The sequence below is a fragment of the Macaca nemestrina genome, chromosome X, assembly GCF_043159975.1.
Source record: "Macaca nemestrina isolate mMacNem1 chromosome X, mMacNem.hap1, whole genome shotgun sequence".
NCBI classification, from domain to species: Eukaryota; Metazoa; Chordata; class Mammalia; order Primates; family Cercopithecidae; genus Macaca; species Macaca nemestrina.
Window position 1 is genome coordinate 150,694,210 of NC_092145.1, and position 26,821 is coordinate 150,721,030.

Genomic DNA, 26,821 nt, shown 5'->3' on the forward strand with positions numbered 1-26,821 from the left:
GAGTCATACCTCCATTTGGTTCCTGAAAGTTCTTTAAAAGATTTTTATGAACTATTTAGGAAATAGAGAAATGAATCTATCACACACTTATATAGAGTTAAAAGAATATTAATAAAACGAGTACCCATGTGCCCACTACCAAGTTTAAGAAACAAGAGTGGCTACCTCGTGTTTGCCTGCCCAGTGGAACCTTCCTCCTTCCCCTCACCACTTCCTACCATTTCTCCCCTTTCTTTATAGTTTTAGAACGTATGTTTTTTCATTTTAGTTGTTTATAGACATTCTATCAATCCTACTTTATCCTTGTAAAACTTGCTTTTTCACTTAACATCACATTTTTTAATTTCATCCATGTCTATGTATCGCTGGTACTATTGTCACATAAGAAACAAACGCTAGGCTAGGTACAGTGGCTCACGCCTGTAATCCCAGCACTTTGGGAGGCCAAGGCAGGTGGATCACTTAAGCCCAGGAGTTTGAGACCCGTCTGGGCAACATGGCAAAACCCCACCTTTATAAAAAGTACAAAAATTAGCCAGGTATGATGATGCACACCTATAGTCTCAGCTACTCGGGAGGCTGAGGCAGGAGGGCTGCCCGAACCTGGGAGTTCAAAGCTTCAGTGAGCTGTGATCACGCCACTGCACTCCAGCCTGGGCAACAGAGTGAGACCTTGTCTCAAAAAAAAAAAGAAAGAAAGAAAGAAAGAAAAAAAAAATCCTCAACTCAGTATTTTACTCCTTCTGAGTTCAGCTCTCACCAATAAAATGCCCAATTTAGACGATGATAAAGTCCAGCCAGCCCTTCAAAGATAGAACTCATGTTCGAACTCCCTATCTATAAGGACACCAGCTGAGCCACACATCTACAGTTCTTGGAAGGGAGAGATGGGACTACCCAGCATACCTCTTACTGCTTCTATTTTCCACCAATTCCCCATTGGCCATCTCCTTATTTGCAAAATGCTTGAGTCAAAAATGGCTACTGTTAGGTAGTGGGATCACAAACTGAGATGCTTTAGACATCAAATAAAATACAGTCAGCTCTATTATGACACTTGGTTGGAAAATGCAAATTTGCCTCAAGCACTGTGGCTCACGACTGTAATCCTAGCACTTTGGGAGGCCAAGGCAGGAGGATTGCTTGAGCCCAGGATTTCAAGACCAGCCTGGGCAACATGGCAAAGCCCTACAAAAAATACAAAAATTAGTTGGGCACGGGGGCACAAGCCTGCAGTCCCAGCTCCACAGAAGGCTGAGGTGGGAGGATCACTTAAGCCCAGGAATTTGAGACCAACCCGGGCAATAGAGTGAGACCTCGTCTCTATATAAGAAAATAATAAAACAATAAAGAAGGCCAGGCGTGGCGGCTCATGCCTGTAATCCCAACACTTTAGGAGGCCGAGGTGGATGGATCACATGAGGCTAGGCCAACATGGTGAAACCCCATCTCTACTTAAAAAAAGACAAAAAAAAAAAAATTAGCCAGACATGGTGGTGCACATCTGCAACCCCAGCTACTTGGGGGGCTGAGGCATGAGAATCGCTTGAACCTGGGAAACGGAGGTTGCACTGAGCCAAGATTGCACCACTGCACTCTAGCCTGGGCAACAGAACGAGACTCTGTCTCAAAAACAAGAAAAAAAAAAAAGGAAAAAGAAAAGAAAAGGAAAGGAAAAAGAAAACGCAAATTTGTTCCAATGCCACTCATGTTAGGGAGGAATTTGAGCATAGTGCAAATTTTATGTCTATTTATGCACATTTCCTCCAGGAGAAATACCAGATAAATGCAGAAAATTGCACCCAATCATGTAGGAAAACACAAAATACACATGAGTCAAACATCTACCACTTCACACATATGCCAGGGTGCCATGCCCATCTATGCCTGCTGTCTCAACTTCCCCTACAACTTCAGATAGATAACCTTCCTTATGCCTTTCACAGCAACGCATAAGTCGCAGCTCTTCTGACACCCACTTCCACAAGCAAACTTCAAGTTCTTTGCAGAAAGTGACATATTTATTACGGTATTTACATATTTCTTAGCCACTTAATGTATAAAACTGGGCTCCTGTTTTTACTAGGTTCCTCTTTTTGTCATACGTGTCAGTGATGAAGTTTTGTGTATTGTGCCCCTAATTCATGTTCCCCAGAAAGCCCTGTGGTTTCTGTTGTGTGATTTTGCATGGCATGGAGATTTTTAGGAATGTGTATGTCACATTATAGCAGAACTGGCTGCGCTGAGAAAATAGGATGGTAACACAGCTTATTTTTCAGGTTCCTGAAGCAGTATGTTAACATCAACCATCAAAAATTCAGCATGACATATTAAGACTTCTTTTTTCTATCTTTCCTGAAACAAGACCATGTTGAATTTTGCCTCTGACTGTCTTTTCAGGACTTCAGCCCTTTCTGCAAACTGCCTGGACCACTGTCAGGGCTGGAGGGTCCTCCCAAAGGGTGTGGATTTACTGCCATACTCGGCCCACAAATACATCTTCAAACTCTCGAGCCCACTGCCCGTGGGCATTGCTAAGGCATCAACCCGAAGGAGAACTGAACTGCATGGATCAGAGCGGTAATACCAGAACTTTTAAAATTACTTCTGGCTAAATTTCCATCATCTGGGCTTTTCGGGAATCAGCTCAATTATCATGATTCTGCCCAGTAGGTCCTCATAGGTTTCAAGTTCCCCTTAATCGGTGAGGTCACTTTCCTCATACTTTGGTTACATGAAAGCGCTGAAAACTATTTATAAAAACTCTAAATTCACGGGGGTACGTTCAGAGTGCATGTACTAAAGGCAGCATTCAGGTTTTTAAAAGATTGCTATTAGCTTGCCACCAGAAGAGCAAAATGTGGCAAGAGAGGTTTCACCATCAGCGAACTTTCACAGCAATAAACCTCCACTATTGTCTCTCACATTACATCACAGATGCACTGATGAGTTAGTACAGCACGTTTATGTGTGTGGTTAATGAACTCTGATTCCACAGGCTTTAAGAGTTATGCCTGGTTTACAAAGACAAGGCTTTTATCATCTGAGAAGAAATAGCACAGAAATCTTGAAGATAGTGTATAAATCCTAAAGTCAGAACGCTGGGTTCAACTCACAGCCTACCAGCTTGGTTACCTGGGGCAAGTTACTTAACCTCTCTGTGCTTTAGTTTTGTCAACTATCAAATGCAGAATAATAGTACTTACCTCATAGTCTTATTGTGAAGCTTAATGAGTTAATAGAAGTAAAATGCTTGGAACTGTGCTTGGCACGACAGTGCTACAGAAGAATTTGCTATTCGTATTATTGGTACAAAAAATTCAGCCAGGACTCACCTCTGGTATGCCAGAGCCACAGGCATATGGTGCAAATACACGCACCAGGGAGACAGCCAAAAATGCAAACAGCAGCGCCCATAGGATGTACATTAAGTAATTCAGAATGTAAGCACTGGCACCCTAGACAACAGACACAAAACAAAAAAGGAAACATTAGCCACAGCTGACCTGAGCAACAGACTCAACCCCTCCCCATCTGTCTTCACAACAAAAGCTTTGACGGGATTGGGCAGGTTTGGTCCCCATCCTGTATAAACCAAAAGGCCAGCGTAGGTTTATCAGCTGTTGCTATTGCTACAGTCAGCACACACAAACAGAACAGCAGGTGTTTCTCCGGGAGCTGTTTACACGCGCCTTCTACAGGGGAAAGGCTCAGCAGTAATGGAAACTGTGGATGATGCTTGGTTTTAATCACCACTTGCATAGAGTTAATCAAAGGTGTGACACGGAAAATCCTGCCTCCGAGACCCTGGCAGATTAGTTTTTTCTTGTCTGTGGTGGCTTGGTCTCTCTTAGCTTTCATTAAGGCCACACCCAACCACAGCAAGCACCCGCACTGCCAATGAATACGGGTCGGGCCTGTATTTTAGAATACTGCTACTTAAGGTGGGGTCCGTGGTCCAGCCACATCAGCAGCTTATGAGACATGCAGACTCTCAGGCCTCACCCCAGAACTGCTGAACCAGACACCAGACAGTCCCGGCTGGGGCCCAGATAAATGTGTTTTAACAAGCCCTCCGGGAGGTTCTACGCACACCAACATTTGACAGGCACTATCAGAGAAGAAAAACATGATCACTTTCAGAATAATTCATTGAACAATTTATTCCAAATTATCTGATGTACGGAGAAAGTTTTCTGAACCAAACACACAGTCTGGGGTCCTATGCATGAAGGGCCTGGTCTGCTAGGTACAGACCACACTCTCTAGGCCTCAGCTTCGTGCCACCATCTGGATTACTTAAGTAAGGGGGGCAGGAAAGAGAGGTCACCTACAAGTCAGGCCATGGACAGCCACATGTGTGCCTATTAAATGCAAAAACACGTTCCAGGAGACCACTCTGGCCTTTACAAGCACATCTATTCACACCCTATGCAGTGAGAAATCGGACTAAGAAATACCTTTCACCCACTTAAATATGTACTTTTTTGGAGGCTAAAAATAACTCACTCTTACTAAAGGTAATTCTTCGAATCAAAGTATAAATCTTAAAAACAGCTGAAAAGATGGATGGCCGTATTTCCCCAAAACACACATTGCAAGTAGGAGAGAAGAATAAAAATATGGCGCACAGCCAATTCTGTCTGCCCGCTCCCATCAACCCAAGTAGAGAATTTCTTTTTGGAAGTAATGGAGAACACTGAGAACGTGTGAGATTTCAAGATCCCTGTCTACTTCTGAGATTTGAAGGAATTAATTTTCAATTCCACTGAGAAAGAGGTTTCGCAAAAATGGCAAAGTGCATTCCAAATGTCTTCAGCTGTGGTAAGTCAGTCAGGCAAAAAAAAAAAAAAAAAAAAGTGGGGAAGGGAGGAGATCCATAAATAGATTACATATATCTTGCAAGATTAGTTCTAGCTTGAGAGATCCTCACATTACCCCTAATGTGAAGCTTGGCAACCTGGTTCCCCCTCACATGGCTTTCTGATCCTTCAATAACCCATAGTCATGGTGGTAACCACTGAAATGGGTTAGAAGTTAACTCTTTCCTGAACCAAGATTTTAATAAAGATCTGAAGCACTAAATGCTATGGGTCTGTGGTTCACCACTATTATCTCCTGTGCCTAGGGCATTCTCTTTACAGAAGGCCCAGAACATCCTTTATAATGTGGTCATAAAATGCAATAGAAGATGACTGAAAGCACAATGAGATGCCACTTCATAACCACTAAGATGGCTATAATCAAAAACATATAATAGCAAGTGTTGACAGGAAGGTGGACAAATTGGAAGTCTCATAAACTGCTGGTGGGAATGTAAAATGGTACAGCCACTTTGGAAAACAGTCTGGCAGCTGCTCCAAAGGTTAAACATAGAGTAACCATCTGATCCAGCAACTCCACTCTCAGATATGTACTCGAGAGAAATGAAACAAAAACCTGTACAGAAATGTTCATAGCAACATCACTCATCATAGCCAAAAAGCAAAAGCAACCAACAAATGGATAAATAAAATGTGGTCCATTCATACAACAGAATATTATTCAGCCATAAAAAAAGAATGAAGTAATGGTTCATGCTACAATAGGAAGAAACCTGGAAACATGAGGCTAGGTGGAAGAAGCCAGACACAAAGTCCACACATTGTACGATTTCATTTACATGAAATGTCCAGAAGAGGCAAATCTAGAGAGACAAAAGGTAGATTAGTGGTTGCTCAGAGCTGGCAGGTTGGGGGACATGAGACTGACTGCTAATGGAGACAGAGTTTTGGAAAGGATGACGAAAACGTTCTAAAATTAGATTGTGGTAATGGCTGCAAATCTGAATATACTACAAGCATTAAATCATACACTTTAAATGGGTGAACAATATGAACTGTGAATTTCTCACTAAAGCTGTTTTTTTTTTAAAGGATAACTTAAAAAGCTACATTCTTCTCAATTAGAAGATATAAAAGTCAACCTTATTTCTTCAGCATGATCAGCAAACCACTTTCGGTAAGAAAAAATAAGCCAAATATAACAAAATAAAGCCAAATATGAGGCTTAAAGTATATATACTTTAATATATAATGCATATATACATATATATATATGTATGCATTGTGCACATGAAACAGTGGGGAAGGGTTTTATAAGTGAAATTTGAGTGGTAGCATTAGAGCTAGAAAAAGCCAGTCATCCTAGTGTTAAGCCATGAACTTCAGAGCAGGCACCTGAAGGTGAAATCACAGACATTCACAAATCTCCCAGCAGCATTCCCAAGCACGTGTGGAATGGCAGGGGTCCCCAGCCAGGACCCTGCCCAAATACCCACCTCTGACTGGTTCACCAGCAGCTCCGACCATTTCTGCCACAGGGGACATTTGTCTCTGTCCTCAAAAGTGGTCTCGTTAGAAGTCCAGCAACACTGCTCATGGCTATACCAGAAAGCAGACAGGCAGACCCCCTCCTTCAGGTCCGTCATCCAGTCCACAGCGAGATCGATGACCCCAGCCAAGGTGCCTGGAAGAACACGAGCCACAAAGAGGAATCACCCCATGATGCAACAAGAATGAGACCAGGTGCAACACGGCGGCCAGGCAGGGGCACATCAGCAATGATGGCCCAGATTCCAGAGCAGGCAATAAACTTGCAATGGGGCTGTCACTTACATAGGAAGCTTCTTTCATTAACCTTGCAGCGCTTGAACATTTATGGTATGGGCAAGGCAGCACAAGCCCAATGAGAAATACAAAGGGCTCAGTAGCTTAAACTGGGTAGGAGAGGGAGACAAGCAACTTTCCCAATTCTTCCCTTTCCAAGTTTTTGACATTGGGTATTTACACCGTAAAAGACAGAACTCCCTCAGTAGCTTCTGGGGCAGGATCCTAGAACCACACACATTAATATTTCTCAGGGAAACATGATAATTCAGACAAAATGGACTCATAACAACTACGACGGCCTCACATCATGAATGAGTAAGGTTTTGTCACCAAATGAGAACCAAACTCGGGAAAATCCTGTTTATTAAAACTCTCCACATTATTTAAATTATAAAGAATTAAGGGTCTATAAAACTAAATAACTACTTTAAAAGCCAATAGAAATGGGAGAAAACGGAACGTGCAGTTGAATGGATAACAAAAGGCGGCCTTGGGTCTCTTTCCAGAATAACGCATTCTCATCTCTCACAAAGGCAGAGAATGTTTTCAAGCATCTTCATTTTTCAGCCTTTTCACTGCATCGTTAATACAGGATTGGTTCTGCATCCACATCCTCACTGAAAGCATCCACACCTGGCATCAGCATTCACCCCTCCCTTCTCTTCTCCTGGTGTTGCATCGGATGCCGCCCACCTCAGCTCTACATATCCTTCCTCCTTGGGGCCTCGTTCTTCCCATTCCCCCTTTCTTTCTCCTGTATCTTCAACCTCTTCCTCTCCTTGCCATCAGCATTTAAACATTTAAAAAAAAAACCCTCCCTGGTTCCACTTTCCCCTCTAGTCACCATCCAATCTCTTTCCTTCCCTTGGCCCAGTCCATCCCCTCAATCTACCAGGAGATTCCCATGCAGCTAAGGCAATGGCCTTAGCTCATTCCTCTAGAACAGGATCCACAAACTACAGCCCACAGGCCAAATCTGGACCACAGCCTGTTTTTGTAAATAAAGTTTTATTGGAGCACAGCCACACCATTCAATTACATGCACTCTGTGGCTGCCTTCATGCTACAGTGGCAGAACTGAAGAGCTGAGACAGAAACCACATGGGCCACAAACCTGAAAATATTGACTCTCTGGCCTCTTGCAGAAAAAGTTTGCTGATCCCAGTTCCAGAGCTCTCAGCATCATCTGACTCTGTTGACCACTCCACCCTTCTAGAAACACCTCTTCCCTTGGCTTCCACATCATGCTCTCCTGCTTTTCTCCTCACTCTCTGGTTTGCTCTGCCTCCTAGGATCTTTCTGACTCCTCCACCCAACTTCTAAAAGGCCATTTCCTCAAAGCTTCACCCTAAACCCTTTTCTCTTTTTACACTATGCTCTCAACCCTGGCAATCTCATTCACATCCTTCTATTTACCATTAGGTAAAAATGTACATCTCAAGCTATGCTTTTCCAAGCACATAGAACCCACTGCCTATTACAGAGCCAATCACTACATAGCCCAGCCGTCAGCTTCCAATGCCCACAGCAAACATCACCAATCAATAATAGCACACTCTATTGGATTCCCCTTCACAATTCTTTTGACATACCCATGACAGACATCACTAATCAATCGTGACACATACTTGTGGACTTACCTTCCCAAATCTTTGTAGCAGAGCCCTAGGCAGTCAAAGCCAATGAATGGGCATTGTTAAAGAACACAAGTCTATTTGCCTTCTTGGGTCTACTAGGTATCTCCACTTCAACCCACCGCCATCCAACACTGAACTGAAGCATCCTCCTCCCAGCCTCAGCTTTGTCCCAGCTGGGAGAGGAACCCACCATCCAGGCACACTACTGTGCAAACTAGAAAACTGGGAAAGCAACCCCCTTCCAGGCAATCCCCATATCCCAGCAGCTCCACCTCTGAAATCTCTCTTGAATCACTGCACTTACCCCCATCCCCACTCTGGCTGTCTTTCAGATCACCGTGTTGAAGTCATTGCTGGCTGGACTGCTGCAGGAGCCTCCTCTCTGGTCTCTGGCCTCAGTCCTGCCCCATTCATGGCTTCTCCACACTGTGGTCAACAGGCTTTCCAAATGCCAGACTGACCCATGCCACTCCCTTATGGAAAGCCCTGCCATGGTTACCCATTATTCTTGGGAGAACACCCAAATCCTCAACAGGTCACCCACCCTGACAGCTGGCCCCTCAGATCTCTCCAGCTTCATCTCTTTCCCTCACTAACTCCACACACCCTGCCCACTCCATGTTCCTGGAATGTGCCGTGCTCTCCTCTCTGCACCATCTCAGCAAGCACTGCCCTCCCCTCCCGTCAGACTCCTACTTACCATCCAGATTCCAGCATTTATATCACCTCCTTTGGGAAGTCTTTCCTGACTTCCTAAGTCTGGGTTAGGTGTACTTCCCTGGCATTCCTGTGGCTGCCTGTCCTTCCTTATCACCACACCTCTCACATGCTGATATCACAATTAGCTCTCTATTTCTCTGTGTGTGTGTGTGCATGCATGCATGCGTGTGTGTGTGTGTGTACTTCCACTAGTCTATAAGTGGTGGGTAAAAAAGGTTTCATTGTCTGGTTTTCATACCACAGTGGGGGTCATGCCTGGCATCCAGACCCTGTGTCCACTCTAAGTGGTCAAGGACCCTATCTGTCTTGTCCGTTGTTATATCCACATCAGGTGCATAGTTGGCACTATATATCCATGTTAAATAAAAGATTGCAATAAATAAATGAATGAAAAGATCAGAAAACTCAGGTCCATTCATTCATTCAAGGGATAGTTACTGAACATGTACCTACTATATGCCAGTTACTCGTCCATATCTTGGGAATACGGCAGTGAAAAGAGTAGACCCAAGTCCCTGCCTTTGTGGAACTGTACCTGGGACAGGACACTGGACAAAATAAGTATATTAAAGGCTCTGTTAAAAGGTATAAGGGCCAGGTGCAGTGGCTTATGCCAGTAGTCCCAGCACTTTGGAAGGCCAAAGTGGACAAATCGTTTGAGGCCAGGAGTTCAGGACCAGCCTGAACAGCATGACAAGATCCTGTCTCTACAAAAAAAAAAAAAAAAAATTAACCAGATATGGTGGCACGCGCCTATAGTCCCAGCTACTCAGGAGTCTGAGGCAGGTGGATTGCTCAAGCCCGGTCTGTAACGAACCATGAGGGCACCAGAACCAGACCATGTCTCAAAAAAACCAAAAAGGTGCTAAGTACTAGAGAGAAAATATAGTGCACTACAAAGGTACAGTGCCTCGGAAAACAGTCTCATGGTTCCTCAAAAAGTTAAACACAGAGTTACCATTTGACCAACCAATTCTATTCCTAGGCATATACCCAAGAGAAATAAAAACATCCATGCACACAAACACTTGTATAAAAATGTTCATAGCAGCATTATTCAAAATAGCCACAAAGTAGAAACAACTCAAATATCCATCAATGGATAAGTAGATAAACAACATGTGATCTATCCATACAATGGAATGGTACTTGGCAGTGAAAAGGAATACAGTACAGACACATGCTACAATATGGACAAACTTTGAACATATTATGCTGAGTGGAAGAAGTTAATTACAAAGACCATATAGTGTATGATTCCATTTAGATGAAATGCCCAGAATAGGCAAATCCATAGAGATAGAAAGCAGGTTAACAGTGGACTTAGGGCTGGAAGGAGGATGGTTGGGGAGCAGGCACTTGATAGCTAAAGGGTATAATTGTTCTTTTGGGGATGATAAAATTATTCTAAAATCGACCATGGTGATGGTTGTACAACTCTGTGATACATTAAAAACCACTAAATTGTATACTTTAAATGGGTGCATTCTATGGTATGTGGGTTATATTTCAATAAAGCTTTACATACATACATATATACACTCATACAGCAGGTGAGGGGGGTGAGCCCTAGAGAGGGAGGGATGTAATTTTATTGTTTTTAAAATTTTAAATATCAGACACAGGTTTGAAATTTTTAAACATGCAATTCAATAATGAAATACTTGATTCCAAATATAAAAATATATATAATTAGTCTCATTAAGTTAGAGATATCATTAGCTATTTCCTGATTTATTCTTTCATTTTAAAATGGACACATAACATTGTATGTTTTAATCGTGTGCAACATGATGTTTTGAAGTACATATACCTTGTGGAATTGTGAAAACTATTTCCTGATTTAAAGTTGGAAACTGAAACCCAATGAAAAGAAATCCTACATGCTCAAAGTATTTTCTCCAGATCATGAAATCCTGGATGCAAGCTTGGTTCCACTTAATGCTAGTTTGCAGAGTCAGCTAAGTAAACACTGCCCCCTAGCAACAGCACGCAAGAACCATAATATTTAGTATTTCATGAGGTCTTTCCACAGGGTCCGGTAATGTCAAATTTAGAACTATCCATAGTTCTTTGTTTTTCCATAAAACAAAGGCAGAGAGCTCATTATCCTGATTTTTTAACTTTTTAAAACTGACACATAATAATTGTGTATATCAATGTCATGTTTTGATCTATGTATACATTATAGAAAGACTTGATCGAGCTAATTAAAGATTCGATCATGTCGTTATTTTAATGACAAAAACCACAATTACGTTCGCACCAACCAAATCACCTCCCCAGTTTATTTCTGTGGTGAGATTATGAAAGTCTACTCTTTCAGCAATTTTGAAATATACAATACATGATTATTAACTGTGGTCACCATGCAATGCGACAGCTCACTAAAGCTTATTCCTCCAGTCTAACTGAAACTTAAACCCTCTGATCAACATCTCTTTTCCCATCCTGTCCCCACCCCTCCCTGTAGGAGCCACCTTTGTACTCTGTTTCTATGACATTGGTTTTTTTTTAGACTCCACATATAAGTGACATCGTGCAGTATTTGAAGAAGAAGGTGAAGAAGATGGGAGGGTCCTGTGCAGATATCCAGGAGCAAACGCGATGATTACCCCAAGTTTCATCATTATTCATTCATTCACAACCCCCTAACTGCACACCCAATCTTCCTTGCTGATTCTGGTGCTGACTGCGCTTCAGCAGGCCTCAGCTTTCTTTCGTGGTCCAACAGTGACATCTAGCGGTGACTTCTGATAAGCATCTGCGGAGATGCCGCGGACCTACCCATGAAGGGAGTCCCAAGACAGTAGCCAGTGAGGGGGCAGCCGGCCAGGCAGTGAGACCCCGGGTCCTCTCCACTGTTAGTCCAGGGAGGAAGGGGGAAGTGAGTGGGACATGGCTCTCTGGCTGTCCCTTCAAAGTGCATCCAAATCAAAAGAATCCTGTAGCCCCTTCATTTTCAGCATCACCCCATTCTCACCCTCCCATGTATTCATTCCCTGGCTGATGTGCCCACGGGCTCTCCTTTGGCCAGCGGTGCTCACCCCTGGCTGCACCTTACAATCACAGAGGGGAGGGGCAGGCTGTGTTCAAGCCTGAGGTCCTCTCCAGAGATACTGTTGAAGTGAAGCCCGTGCAGCAGCATACTGTTTCTAATTCCCCCTCGTGAAAGAGCTGATGGAAATCAAGTGGATAATAAAGCCAGCTGGTCAAAATCAGATTAAAGTCAGCCCAACTGGGCTCCTAGGTCAGTCAATAAATCTAAGCTGTGCCATTATCAGAACATTTATTCCTATTCTGAGTTTCTTCATTTACCCTATTTATTTCTCCTTCCTACGAGCCAAGAAAAATGACACACTATAAGGTTTTATCAATCTACTCTAAATAAGAACATCAAAATTCATAGCAAACTCCCACCCGGCCCACCTTCAAACGCCTTCACAGAAGCAGTCAGACAAAATTGGTTGTCCAATACCTTGTGACAATGAAGTCTAATTTCCTGCCCTGGCTGCTGCCAGTACATGACGGGAAATGCCACTGGGAAAGGAAGGACAGGCTTGGAGAAATGGACAGACAGCATCTGTGACTAGTAGGAAAGGGCTCCCCCTCCAAGCATTCCTCTTAGCTCTTTATGGGATGCTGAGGCAGGTGAGGAAGGTAGAGCCCTTCCCTGGAAACCAAGCCCCTCCTACGATGATCTATGGAATAAACTAAGATCACCTGGAAACTGAAAGCCCCTGGAATCACAAAACTTATCTGTGCCCCATTCGTGTTCTGTCCTTCTTAGACCACTTACTACATATATTCTGCCTGTGTTATAGTCAATTCCTGATCTGTTCTCTAACCATAACTATTATGTTGTTATATGCAGGGGATTTTTATTAAGGAAACCTCTTCATCATGCCAAATTTTTTATTCTTAGACATTAACCTTCACAATCTCCTAAAAGGACATAAGTTTTAGGAAACAATTTCCAGGAAGGGCTGGTGCATTTGATATTAAAAAGATGGGTTTCCCCTCCAGATAACATCCATTTACTCTGGAAACATCTACTGCTCGCAAACATGGCATTGGGATTCTAAAAAGGAAAGATGCAGAGTCCCCGAGGGTCGGGTTGATGGAGGCCCCTGGGCCTGCCTCAGCTCCTGTGGGTGTCTAGCGTGGTGCTGACTATTGCAGGATGTTTCCAGTTCATCCCAGAACCTACCAATAGTAGCAAAAGGCAATCTCATATGACGTTTTCTTATCGAAGATAATACAGCCCCTGATTTTGCTGCCGTCTACATAATCAAGAACAATCAAATATAAAATGTGTGCTTGGCTGGGCTCAGTGGCTCACACCTGTAATCCCAACACTTTGGCTGAGGCAGGAGGATGACTTGAGCCCAGGAGTTTGAGACCAGCCTGAGCAACATAGTGAGACCCCATCTCTACGAAAAAAATAACAAAAATAAGCTGAGCATAGTGGCGCATGCCTGTGGTCCTGGCTACTCAGGAGGCTGAGGTGGGAGGATCGCTCAACCCTGGCAGGTAGAGGCTGCAGTGAACTGGCATCATGCCACTGCCCTCCAGCCTGGGCAACGGAACAAGACCATTTCCAATAAAATGTGTGTTTTCAGTCAAATCTGGTATAGTCAGAAAACTGTGCTCTGTGTGGAAAGGCCACCAGCTCTATCATCACAGCTCTCCAGATGCCTGTACCTGAGCTCATGCCTTGGGCATGCCTTATTGATGATGGATTTTAGGTTAAATATACAGTCATGATTTTGCCCTTAGATATTTCAAGTAATACATCCCTCCCACGGGGGTAAAAGCAACACATGCCATATTCCAAATCTCCCAGAGGTTCGTGTTTTGAGGTTTTGGCCTCTGTAGCTTCCCACGGGAGTGCCATATGCCCATCCACGTACCCGCCAGCAGGCCAATGAGCAGCATCACCACCCATCCTGACCAGGCATCCAGCAGACTCTTGATGAACTCCCATATGGACTCCTTGCTCTTGCTGGTGATCTAGAACAAAGCAGATACAGTAGCTGATCTGAATGCGTTTTCAAATTCATGCTTTTTTCCTTGAAACTGTTTCCTCAGGAAACAGGGTAATTAAGAAAATAAAATGAATGTCATCAAGCAGCTAAATTCCCACTGACGTGATTCTTTCAGTTACATGCCACAATGGTAAGATGAGCTTTCTAGTTCATAGAGCTATAAAGATGCCACAATAGTCTCCAAAGAATTTGAGCACACACGCAAAGAATTCACTTAATTAAAAAACATACTAAATGTGATTTGATCTTTGATAATTTAAAAGCCATGCCGAAGGGGGACGTTGGTTCGGTGTCTTCATTCTGAATATGCATTACTATCTTAACTCACATTGCTAAGTTTCATTAAAAAGCCTCTTCAACACAGGGTTCATCTCCTCCTTTTGTTTTCAAGGTTAAATTTTAGCAGCATGAACTTAGAATTAGCTGGTATAGATCACGTTTGCCATAGCAGATGGACATAGCTATACACACCTCCCTGTGCTAACAGAATCATATGCTCCTCTGAGATAATCATTCCCTCATAGCCTTTTAGAGCAGTGGTGGGGAAAAGTTTTCTGTAAAGGACAAGAGAGTAAATATTTTGGGCTTTGTGGGCCAAATGGTCTCTGTTGCAACTCCTCAACCCTGCCACTATAGTACAAAAGGAGTCATAAAAATACGGAAGTGGATGGGCATTGCTGAATTCCAATAAAACTTTATTTACAAAACGAGGTGCCAGCTGGCTTTGGCCGGCGGGCCACAGTCTGCTGAGCTGTGCTCTAGAGGGCAGACTGCCTCGACCCCACATTCTTGCACCCTAGAGCCAACAGGCTGCAACATCTTCATGACTAAACCTGGCTCCCTACACATTCCCCTCCTCCTTTCGTGCCAGCCCTTGTGAGGTGACGTGACACAGTCACACTGTCCATGTCACTCCTCACCCTCATCTGAAACAGCTCTCCCCTCACCGCCAGCCACCATGCCGCTGGCTTGCCCCCTACCTGACCTCTCCATAGAGGGTGACCTTGTGAGCAGGCCCCTACACAACACCCTCTCCATTCACAGGAGACTGCTCTTGGCGGGCTCCCCTCTTGTCACGGGCTCTCCATCTGCCTCCCCTGGACCTGGTAACTCTGGGCACCGCCTCCTCCCTTCTCTCTCTGCACACCCAGGCCACTGTGGCTGCTTCTAAAGCTTCAGCCTCCACTTGCACACAAGGACCTCATTCTCCCCCCGGCCCTTCCTTCACCCCTGAACCACAGAGTTCTCGCCACCTGTGATCACCCGTCCGCAGCACAGCTCAAACCAACGCATCTACACAGAACTCACTGGCCTCCCCGGCAGTCTGCCAGTCCCCCCTTGCTTCCTCTAGGCATCAAAGGCATCATCCTCTTCAGGCCACAGCCTGGTGTTCTGTGACCCCACTCTCCTCCTGGACCCAGCACCTCCCCTGAATCCTGTCCGTGGCGCCTCAGAATACCTCTCAATCCTGATCCCCTCTCTCCACCTGCACATCACTGCCTTCAGTCTCCTGAACTCATTTCCAAGCTTCCTGTTTCTCCCTTTGCAGCGCATCTTTATTGTCTTCTGTGGCTTTCAGCATGAAACACAAACTCCTCTCCACCGCCAGCATGGCCGTTCCCCCACATGGCCCTGCTGCCTCCATTTCCACACTCATCCCCATCCCTCCCCCTGCAGGAATACTCAACCAGATCATCGGAGCTCCCCGAATTGCCCAGATACACCACATTCCTTCATGCCTCTGTGACTTAAAAAAGGGGGGCATTCCTGATGTTTAGAATTCTTGCCCTTCCTCTGCCTAGCAAAATCTTAGTCATCCAAGACCCAACTGAAATGTTACCCTTGCTGAAAAACCCTTCCCTAACTGAACCTAAATGATCCCACAGCACTTGACAGATAACCATTGTGGTTCATTAAAATATATACTGATTGCCAACTAGACACCAGGCACTGTCATATGTGCTTTCATATACACATAATCTCATTTCCTCTTCAGGCATAATTGCTTCCATCCTCATGGATGAGAAACAGAGTCCAGAAATGGCACCTGCAAAGTCCCCTCCCTCTCCTCCACACCACACTCCCTCCATATGACACATCGTCCTGCCCAAAAGTCCTGCTAATACAATGATCTGCCAATATATCTGCTCCTCCCACTGGCTCTTTTCCTCTTTAGACCCTAACCCAGCACATGACACATACGTGGACCTAAGCTGCAGCTCAGTAACTTCTGAATGAAAGCATGGCTTAGCCATTTGCAGTGTGTCCTTTCAGAATGCCACTTACCTTCCTGTGTCTGTCGGTGTCCCGTGACTTTTCCCTTAGCCAGTCGATGGTGTGGAAGTCCTCATATGTCCCCACGTCAGGGAACGGCTCATCGAGGAAATCCATCAGGTTTCCAGAGCCACTCATCACTCCCGCATTGACCATGCTAATTACACCTGGGCAAGAAAACCAGTCATTAAAGATGTGAGCAGGACACGCCACGGACATGACAGAAGAATAGTCCGTGTACCCCATTTTCTTACATAAGAAAAATTATTTCAGCACAGGCATCTGTGCTGTAATGAAATATATACACAGTCAATTCTCACGATTCGTGGAGGTTATGCTCTATAAAGTCACCTCAAACACTGAATTACTGAATACTACTACTGTTCCCAAGATAATACAGGGTTAGGTTCCTGCAAAATCTTTGGTCACATTTTCATCAAACAATCAAGCTGTACCTTGTTTATGTACTTCTGTTTAAAGACACTCTATTTAATAGATATTGTTTAACATTGACCTCACAGCCAGCAGCATTACCACTCATGCCTGAACGAGGCTTCTCCATAAAACAAGTCACAGCCCTCTCACGCTCAGGAACACCAGACAGCTTCCCAGCACTGCATTGCAGGGCCATTTTAAACAGCAAAATTACCAACAAAAAAAAAAGCACAAAACTGTGAAAAACATGGCACTAAATGGAACACGAAAAGGACCCTTGTTGACAGGAGGAGAGTGGAAGCAGTAAGGCAGAGCATCGCCCTCTCAGACCTCAGCGAGGAACGGGCACTGCTGACACTTTTTGTCGCTCTACACACACACATATCTATGAACAACCTCGAAAGCTCCATGAGTATTGATCTGAGGGCTACACATACATTTTAGCCAGTAGGCAAATTTGCAAATATGGAATCTGCAAATGAAGATCAAATATATACATTCCTAGAAAACCTCACATTCTGCAAAAGCAAGGTGTCCAAATGACAGGGCTGGAGGGGCAAATAGGGTTTAAATGAAAATAATGGTAATCAAACCAATAATTGGTTCCCATGGGAGACAAAGCAGACCACTCAGGCAGGCAGCCTATGTGAATGTCATCATGGATATTCAAAATGTACTCCAATGGCACAGTGAAAATGCTGGCAAGACTTTAATGAGCTGGTGGGAGCCCAGGCAATCTGCAGATGGCAGGAGCCCTCTGTGTGAATGGGGCCACCCTGGAGCTGGACAAGGGAGGTGGGACAACCTGCCACGAGCCAAGAGCCATGAGAAGCTGGTGGCACACTGCCCTGGGCAGGGAGCTCCAGGACAGATGCTCATTTTTAATGTTTTAAAATGCAGTCAAAAGGGCTCCTGCGGCCAGGGCAGTAGCACAGGTGAATGTATCTTCCTTTCCTGTCCAAGATAATAATTCCACTCCCACTATTCCAGCTCCCCTCACCTGGAAAACAATCGCGAGTGAACCAACATCATCTCCCATATTCTCCCACCATCACAGCCTGATCTACAGATTGCACAGGAGCTCATTTCAGCTGCAGAAAATGCTTTGCAGTGGGACCGAGGCTCACCACCAGTTAGCAGAGAAAAGAATACACTCTTACAGAGACAAGAGGTTGGAATATGCACTAAATAAGAATTACTTTGGCAAAGAGCATGGAAATTTGAATTATAGGATGAGGACCACAAAAGTGCTGGAATAGATGGTTAAACATTTGAAGGGTGGTTATAAAAACATTTGAGTACAGGCTTCTCTCATGTATTTATATATCTGGAGGACTCAACCACGACCCAGTGAAACTGCATTTTAATCAAATTGAAGAGTCACTATGGGCAAAGTAGGGTAATCACCTTACAAGCAATAAAGTGGTCACAGTGATTGATTTATTGATCATCAGTGCAACTCGGCTGCTTTAAAACTTTAAAAGTTTGAGATTTGAGCCATGCCAAGTTGAAAACAATACCCCCTGATGAGTGCCCAGGGAAGAATCACATTGCATAAGTCAGTAGCAACCAATGATATTAGGAAGAGAGTAAAATTAGAAAGCAAAGATTTCATTCTCATTTATACACAAACAAAATGAAAATAACCTCTTAATATATGTGGTAAAGAAAATCTCTGATGGGAAAAACAAGACGACAGGCTGTTGACCCTCCAAGAGAGTGCTTGTCAGAAAAACCCAGCCAGCAGATAGAACCGCAGGGACTTGGGCAGTCTATCCAAAAGGAGTTGATGCTACCTAAAATTTAACTACATCTCTAGTCAAACAACTACTTCAGGCAATAATACCTGAAACAAAAAGTCACTGTAGAGAACAATCATATCTTTAAACTTTGACGGAACACGTAGTGGTCCTGAGGAAAATAAACAGGCTCTGATCTGCAGAGCCTCAGAGGACTTCCCTGGGGACTCAGAAGGAGGTGGTGGTGCCTATTGTGAGGTTGGGGTTAAAAGATTATCTAGGGGCCAGGCACGGTGGCTCGCGCCTGTAATCCCAGCACTTTGGGAGGCTGAGGCAGGTGGATCACCTGAGGTCAGGAGTTCAAGACCAGCCTGGCCAACATGGTGAAACCCCATCTCCACTAAAAATACAGTAATTAGCCAGGCGTGGTGGCAGGTGCCTATAGTCCCAGCTACTCAGCAGGCTGAGGCAGGAGAATCACTCGAACCTGGGAGGTGGAGGTTACAGTGAGCCAAGATTGCACCACCGCACTCCAGCATGGGCGACAGAGCAAGACTCCATATCTCAAAGGGAAAAAAAAGAAATCATCTAGGTCCAGCTGACCACAGATTTATGTGTCAGTCCAGCCAAGATCAGCCAACTTTGGCCCAATCCAACCATGCAGCCAACCTGTAGATTTGTGAAAATAGTGAATGGTGGTTGTTTTAAGCCACTGAGTCCTTTGAAGGAGTTGTTAATCAGCAGCATGATAATAATGGGTTACTAGGTAGAATGAACTTGAGCTCTGAAGGAGAGAAAGGAAGACAGGTCAAGTTAGCTGGGGCAATGCAGACCAACTCAGGGGAGGACTGGAGCAGCCATAGATGACAGTACCAATAGTGAGAGGGTGGAGTGGAATTTGCCCCAGTTCAGGCTGGAGGTATCCTGCCTGACAAGAGAACATCTCTCCTACACAACCATTATTTGCCTCCAAAGGGACTGTGGAAGGAATGCAGGACACCTATATCTTGTAACCAATGCCTAAAGGTAAGAAAGTGTCAGTAGGTTTGGTCTCCAAGCATGAAGACCCCAAGAAGTCAGGCTCAAGTTCTTCAACAGCAGATCCTGTCCGGTAAAACTCACTTCACTCAGGACTCATGTATTAATACAATAGTATTAATGATGTCATTTACAGCTCTGATGTTAAAAGCGACTCTGAATGGGTCAGCTCGCCCTCAGAACAGGGATCTTTAACACTCAAAGGAAACCTGAACTTTTTATGGTTGGGTGTTAGCAATAATACAACAGGTTCTAGAAGATGAAAGAAAGCAGGAAATCACCCAGATCAAGATCTAGAAGGACAGATTCTAAGTAGAATCAAGGCTTGGCTGAATATAAAAATGCCACCCTAGGTGAATTATGGTTATCCATGTTTGACCAAAAATGTCAGGCAGAAACCCGTATCTTTGAATGTGCTTTTCTCTTCTACCCTGAACCTTCTCCTCTGCCTTGAAAGCTCCTATTCACATTGCAGAACCCTGTTTTGTTTCACCCTATCCGTGGAACTTGCATTAATTTCCCCAGACATAGTTGGGGCATCCTCTTTAGCCATCCCAAAGGATTCTTTCTTTTCTTTCTTTTCTCTCTTTTCTCTTTTCTTTTCTTTCTTTCTTCTTTCCTTCCTTCCTTCTTTCTTTCTTTTTTTTTTTTCAGGGTCTCACTCTGTCACCCAGGCTAGAGTGCAGTGGCGCAATCACAGCTCAACACAGCCTCAACTTCCCAGACTCAAGCCATCCTCCTGCCTCAGCCTCTTGAGTAGATGGGACCACAGATGCATGCCACTACACCGGCTAATTTTTTTTTTATTATTTGTAGAGACAGGGTCTCGCTATGTTGCTCAGGCTGGTCTCAAACTCCTGGGCTCAAACAATCTTCCTACCTCAGCCTCGCAAAACGCTGGGATTACAGGTGTGAGCCAATGCACGCAGCCCATCATATCTTTATCTATCCTAGTATTGGGGTCTCATTGGACTCAGCAAGACCATCCTCACCCAGGGTCTTTCACAAGGTCTTAGTCAGACAGGGGTTGGGGCTGGCATCATCTGAAGGCTTGTTCACTCACACATCTGGTGCCTGGGCCAAGAGACTCAACAGCTGGAGACTAAAACAGCTGGGGTTCCCAGGCCTCTCTCTCTTTCCATGTGGCATCCCCATGTGGTCTCTTCAGCTGTGACTTTGGATGGCAGTATTTCCTTTTATTTATTTATTTATTTATTTATTTATTTATTTATTTATTTATTTTTGAGACAGAGTTTCACTCTTGTTGCCCAGGCTGGAGTGCAACGGCGTGATCTCGGCTCACCGCAACCTCTGCCTCCCGGGTTCAAGCTACTCTCCTGCCTCAGTCTCCCAAGTAGCTGGATTACAGGCATGCGCCACCCCACCCAGCTAATTTTGTATTTTTAGTAGAGACGGGGTTTTCCATGTTGGTCAGGCTGGTCTCGAACTCCCGACCTCAGGTGATCTGCCCGCGTTGGCATCCCAAAGTGCTAGGATTACAGGCGTGAACCATTGTGCCCGGCCGGGTGGCAGTATTTCTTATCCAGAGGCTCTGGGCCCCAAAGCAAGTGTGTTAAGAGAGAGAGACCATGCAGAAGCAGTATCACCTTGCGTGGCCCAGCCTCAGAAGTCAGGTACCATCCCTTTTGTCACTTGCTCTTCATTGAGGCAGTCACAAAATCCCACCCAGGTTCAAGGGGAGAGGAAGTAGACTCCACCTCTTGATGGGGAAATGGCAAAGTTCTAGATGAGCATTCAGAAATCAGAGGTATTATTGTGGCTACTTTTTAAAAACACACAACCAACCGCCCAACTTACAAAACTTCTTGACAAATACAGAAAAGTATCAAGAAAAAAATAAGGATTACCCGTCATCATGCCCTTAATAACTCCCAGAACCTGTTGGTATGTTTTCTTCGTAGATTTATTTTAAAACAAAATGGCAGTATGAGATACTTGGATCTTCAATATTTTACTTTGTCCCTCTATATTCAGTTGTTCATCACAAGAGAGGCAGCATCACATGCATACTGGTTAAAACACAGACTCCAGAATGGCACTGCGTGGGTTCAGATATCACGTCTGTCACTTACTACCCGTGTGACCTTAAGCAAGTTGCTGGACCTTTCTTACTGTGCCTCAGTCTCCCCCATCTATGAAGTAGGAATTGCAGCACTACCTGCCTCAGGGTGCTGTGAAGAAGACGGAATGAGCTGACATTTGTAAAGCAATTTGTGCCTGGCATGTGGTTAGTGCTTCATAAATGTTTGTTAAAATAAAAATCATGTTTCATGGAAACACCCCTTCCTTACCCCCCTGCATGTCACCTCATTTCTGAAGTTGATCTGCTCACTCCTCTGCTGTCTGTAGCTGATAGAGGGGACCCGATGGACTCCAGTTCTGCTCAGGGAGATTGTGGTGGTCCAACTGAGTTTCTGCGGAACCTTCTGTGGGCTTCCACTTACCAAGAATCAGTGAGGCCATTAAAACATGAATCTATGTCTGACATTTGAAATACCTTTTCCTAAAACCTCCTCAAAGCATTTATTTTAAGGAGACTGTTTAGACTGTTTTCTTTCAAATCTGAAATACCTCTATTAAAAGTGGCAAGACCACTAACCAAGAGACTTGTATGACTCCCAAGTCTGGGTGTGTGACCACAGTTGACCCTCACTGCCCCTCTCTTGAAAGCCAGGACCCTGGGATGCTCCCTCCCCTGCCCCTTCACCCCAGTACGTGGCACAGGGAATGAAACTTAGCACCAGCCCCTTTCACCCTCGCAGGGACAAGCAAACATTTTGTCATTAATTAAAACTCTTTGTCTCTGCCACAGATAATGTTCAGGCCTGGGACTTTACAGAAAGTTCAGAGCTATCTTCACTGCCAGCTGTGATTATCTGTCATTACAGAGCAGAAAATCCTAAGAAATACACTCTTCAGTGTCAGCAAACTGAAAACTTTGAGATCCTCTGGGTGGTCATCTCACACCCTCAAAAGGGATCCTCTCAAAAGTTATCACAATATTTGCAACCATTATGGCCCTTAACACCTAGAAGTGGGGACCAAGAAGTTCAATTCAGAAGAGATTAAGAACTATATATAAAAAGCAACCTACAGGTAAGCAGTGAAGTCTTTTTTAATTTGTTTTGTTTTGTTTTTGTTGTTTTTTGTTTGTGTGTTTGTTCTTTACTGCTCCATTTCTTTGGCTGTGAAGCAATGAAGTCTTGGAGGAAAAAGCAAGGAGCGGAGAGCCCAGGCTCAGCTATGAAAATGGGCCCCAGTGGCTACTAAAAAGATTCCCATTCCTCTCCCATCAGACCAAAGGAAAACAGACATCATGAAAATGGGGGTGAAGTCAGGTATAATCACAGGAAAAGTCCAGGAAGCAAGTTATCTAGGATATTTTCATTTACCCTGTTTTTCTGCAGTTTTAGTAAACAAAAGTAGTAAAATTAACATGCCCATGGTAGCTACATTCTAGAAACTGCTCTGTGCTACTCAACTGGCTTGGATCTAGGGGAAGGGTCTGGATTACCTGGAGGAAGTCAGGCATTCCCCCTGTCTGTCAACTTTCAAGATATCTGCATTGGGAGGAGTAGCAGGAAGAATGGACGAGGTACCTGTCACCTTGAGACCTTTTCCTTCTGACGTATACAGATACACACAGGTCTGTAGCAGCAATCTCTTACAGCATTTTTTTTTTCTTACAGCATTTTTAAAGAGGTAATTCACATACCATAAAATGTACTCTTTTAAAGTGTACAATTCAGTGGTTTTCAGGAAATTCACAAGGCTATCCAGTCATCACCACTATCCAATTCCAGAACATTTTCATCCCCCTAAAAGTGACCCCCTACCCATTAGCAATCACTTCCTTCTCCCAGCCTAGGTAGCCACTAATGTACTTTCCATCCTATGGGTCTGCCTATTCTGGACACTTCATATAAGTGGAATCATGCAGTATGTAGCCTCTTGCATCTGGCTTCTTCCACCAAGCATAATGCTTTCAAGGTTCATCCAGGCCGTGGTGCATATCAGTGCTTCACCCCTTTTTATTTATTGCTGAATAAGATTCCATTGTGTGGCTGTATCACATTTTGTTTATCCACTCATCAGCTGATGGCCATTTGGGTTGTTTCTACTTTTGGGCTATTATGAATAAGGCTGTTAGGAACATCTGTGTACAAGTCTTTGCATGGACATATGTTTTCATTTCCCTTGGGTATATGCCCAGGAGTAGATTGCTGGGTCAGATGGGAACTCTGTTTAACCTTCTGAGGAGCTGCCAGACTGAAATCACTTTTCTTGAGTAAGCTTTTTATTGAAGTAAACAACTATTCGTAAAATGCAAAAATCATAAATGAACAACTCCACACATTTTCACAAAGGGAACTCACCCATGTATGGAGTGCTCAGATCAAGGGACGAAACATGACCAGCCCCTAGACACCACTTCAAGCCCCCGCTAGTCCCTAACCCACCCCTAAGGGTAACCACTATCCTGACCCTCACACTATAGATTACTGTTGCCTGCTTCTGAACTTTAAAGAAATGAAATCTTTTTTCCAGCTTCTTTCATTCTCTATTATGTTGCAAGATCTACCCATGTTATTCAGTGTAACTATCTGTTCATTCTCTTCGCCCTGTAACAGGGGCCACCAAACTTTTTCTGTTAAGGGCCAGAGAGTAAATATTTGAAGCTTTCGGGGCCATATAGTCTCTGTCGAGACTACTCACCTCCACCGTTGTCATTGGAAAGCAGCCAGAGACCACAGACACATTAATGCCTGGTGCTATGTTTCAATAAAACTTTATTCACAGACACTGAAATATGAATTCTAGATCATCTTCGTGTGTTGCAAAATATTATTTTTTTGGCTTTTTCTCAACCATATAAAAATGCAAAAACCATTCTTAGCTCATAAGCTGTTTGAAAGCAGGCGGTGAGCTGGAGTTGGCCCACAGGATCACGAACTTGGCCGACTCCTGTTCCACAGTATTTGACTGAGGAATCAGCCCCAGTGTAGTTATCCATTCTACTGCGGCTGACACCTGGCTGATTTCCCATTTGGAGCCATTACACTTCGTGCTGCCATCAGTATTTACACCGCCCAAAAAACACTGTGGTTGAAGCCCTTCCACCTGTTCCCTCTGTCCTCTGCCCGGCAGTGGCCAGGTGCCACAGAACCTGCCAATGTTTATGCCAGTATTCCCCTCCCAAATCAGACCATATCAGATTATTTGCCAACTTGCTCTATTACCTAATCCCCAGATGACTTGGACAGATGGAACGGAAAGTCATAACTCAGATTAAAAGATTAAAAGTCTCCAACCAGCAAGGAAGGCCACCCTAGAGGCGAGTCCCGGCAGGGTCCCCTGCCAGCGTGGGCAGGGTAGAAACTGCTACTAAAACCACCTCTGGCTCCCATGAGCCTCTCCCACAAGCTGTTCCTGCCCCATGCTCCTTCCTGTTTCCTCATAGTAACTTAACTGATAGGGGTTTGCAAATCTTTCCCAGAAAGGGCCAGACGGGAAATCTTTTCAGCTTTGCGGGCCATATAGTCTCCATTGCGATTACTGGACTGTGCCATTGTAGAGCAGAGCAGCCACAGACAATATGGAAATGAAGGGATGTGGCTGCCTGCCGATAACGCTTTATTTACAAAAACAGGAACGGGCTGGATCTGGCCTGCAGGCTGTACTTTGCCGGCCCCTGCTTTACACCATGGGTATTTATTGGGCATCTGCTACCTGCCAGGCCGCTGTCTGAGTCACCAGAGTTACCAGCACATTTGCGGCCCTCACCTCCCAACAAAATCCAGCAAACAAATCATTGTGACCCATGGGGACAAGTATAATATAAAGACAAGTGTCCACAGTCATTCCCCTTAGGATTATTTAAGGGAAGGAATGAGTTTCCAGAAACCCAACAATGCAACTAAAGGATGTCACTGTCAACATCTCAACCTTAAAGCTTTGGGAAAATAAAAATGAGTTCCTATTACACACACACACACGCACACGCACACACGGGCGGGGGGGCAGGGAGAGAGAGAGAGGGGTTTCTGTGAGATCCTACAATCAGAAAAGTTTCTCCAAGTAATTAGTGATCTGAACGCTTCAAGATTCCAGGTGCCTTGGCTCATGAATAAAAATATGATCATACCATAGCACTAACAAAGTGTTCAAGATCATCACAGTTACCTGTAGTGTTCACATGACACCATGAAAAGCATAGGACACAACAGAAATTCTAGAACACACAGCCAGAGGAGAGGGCCCAAGAACATCAAGTTCAGAGACAGGCCATGGTCAGATGGCAGTTAAAAATAAACATCTCGAAATCCTCATTTCTTATAGATTTTCCAGGAGCCCCAAGGACTCATCATGAGCAGCCTTTACCGAGTTGCTTTTCTTCCAACCTTGTGGATTATGAGAGGTGCTGGGCTCAGTGGCTGCTGGCTGCTGGCTGCCAGCTCCTTGGTGCTGGGGGCCCCTAGTCTCACAGGGGATTTCACTGCAGCCCAAGACGACTGCTGGCTCAGCTCCTGCTGGTCAAACAAGCCTGTGTAAGGAATGTTTCCCCCTTTTTCCATCTCCTCCAACCTGTAACTCCTACCTCGTCAGAAAAAGAAGGCAGTACAACTCTCCCAAGCCTACCAGGCCTCACCTGCCATCCTCCCCGTGGCCTTCAGACCCTTAGCTGGAGCTCCTACCCAGGTCACCGCAACCTCCTAACTGCCTAGCCCACCGCTCCAGCTCTGCCCAAGTAATGCCAAGGTAATTCCCTCTCTGACCCATAGCCGTTCCTCTGTCACCTTCAGTGGCTTCTCATCTACCTACCCTTTGAGTCAACCACTTCCCAAGGTATGCTTGCAATGAGTAACTCTTAAACACAGAATACAGAGCAAAAGAATCCGGATGCATCCAAATACGCTGTGTGATCCCATTTACATCATGTTCAAAAACGGGCAGAAGTAAATTACAAAGCTCAGGAACCAGAATTCATTGGTAAATCTACAAAGAAAAGTAGAAATGTAAACACAATAGAAGTCAGGAGAGTATTTTGAGGGGCAGGGAGGAGAGGGGACTGGGCAGGGGACAAAAGATGACAGCAACAACAGTCTTTCCTGACTTGAGCAGAGGCATGATGACACGGTGTTCCTTTTACAATTTGTTCAGCTATATGGCAGTGTAGGGCAGCCTGGAGGGTAGGAAGAACTCAAGGGGGTGACAGAAAGGAAGGGCTGACAGCAGGGCACAGGGTGGGGGGAATTAGG

At 44.5% G+C, this 26,821-nt stretch overlaps 1 protein-coding gene across 1 annotated transcript in view; it reads right to left on the reverse strand.

The window, feature by feature from the left end:
- Positions 1 to 26,821, reverse strand: part of LOC105478112 (chloride voltage-gated channel 4) — an 80,576-nt gene that overhangs the window by 35,751 nt on the left and 18,004 nt on the right. Inside the window, exons 3-6 of the mRNA XM_011735105.2 lie at positions 16,342 to 16,496; positions 13,921 to 14,020; positions 6,320 to 6,507; positions 3,336 to 3,458 (exon numbers count right to left, since the gene is read on the reverse strand). Coding sequence (XP_011733407.1) covers positions 3,336 to 3,458; positions 6,320 to 6,507; positions 13,921 to 14,020; positions 16,342 to 16,485 — 555 coding nt within the window. The 5' untranslated portion in view covers positions 16,486 to 16,496. The remainder of the gene's footprint in view (positions 1 to 3,335; positions 3,459 to 6,319; positions 6,508 to 13,920; positions 14,021 to 16,341; positions 16,497 to 26,821) is intronic.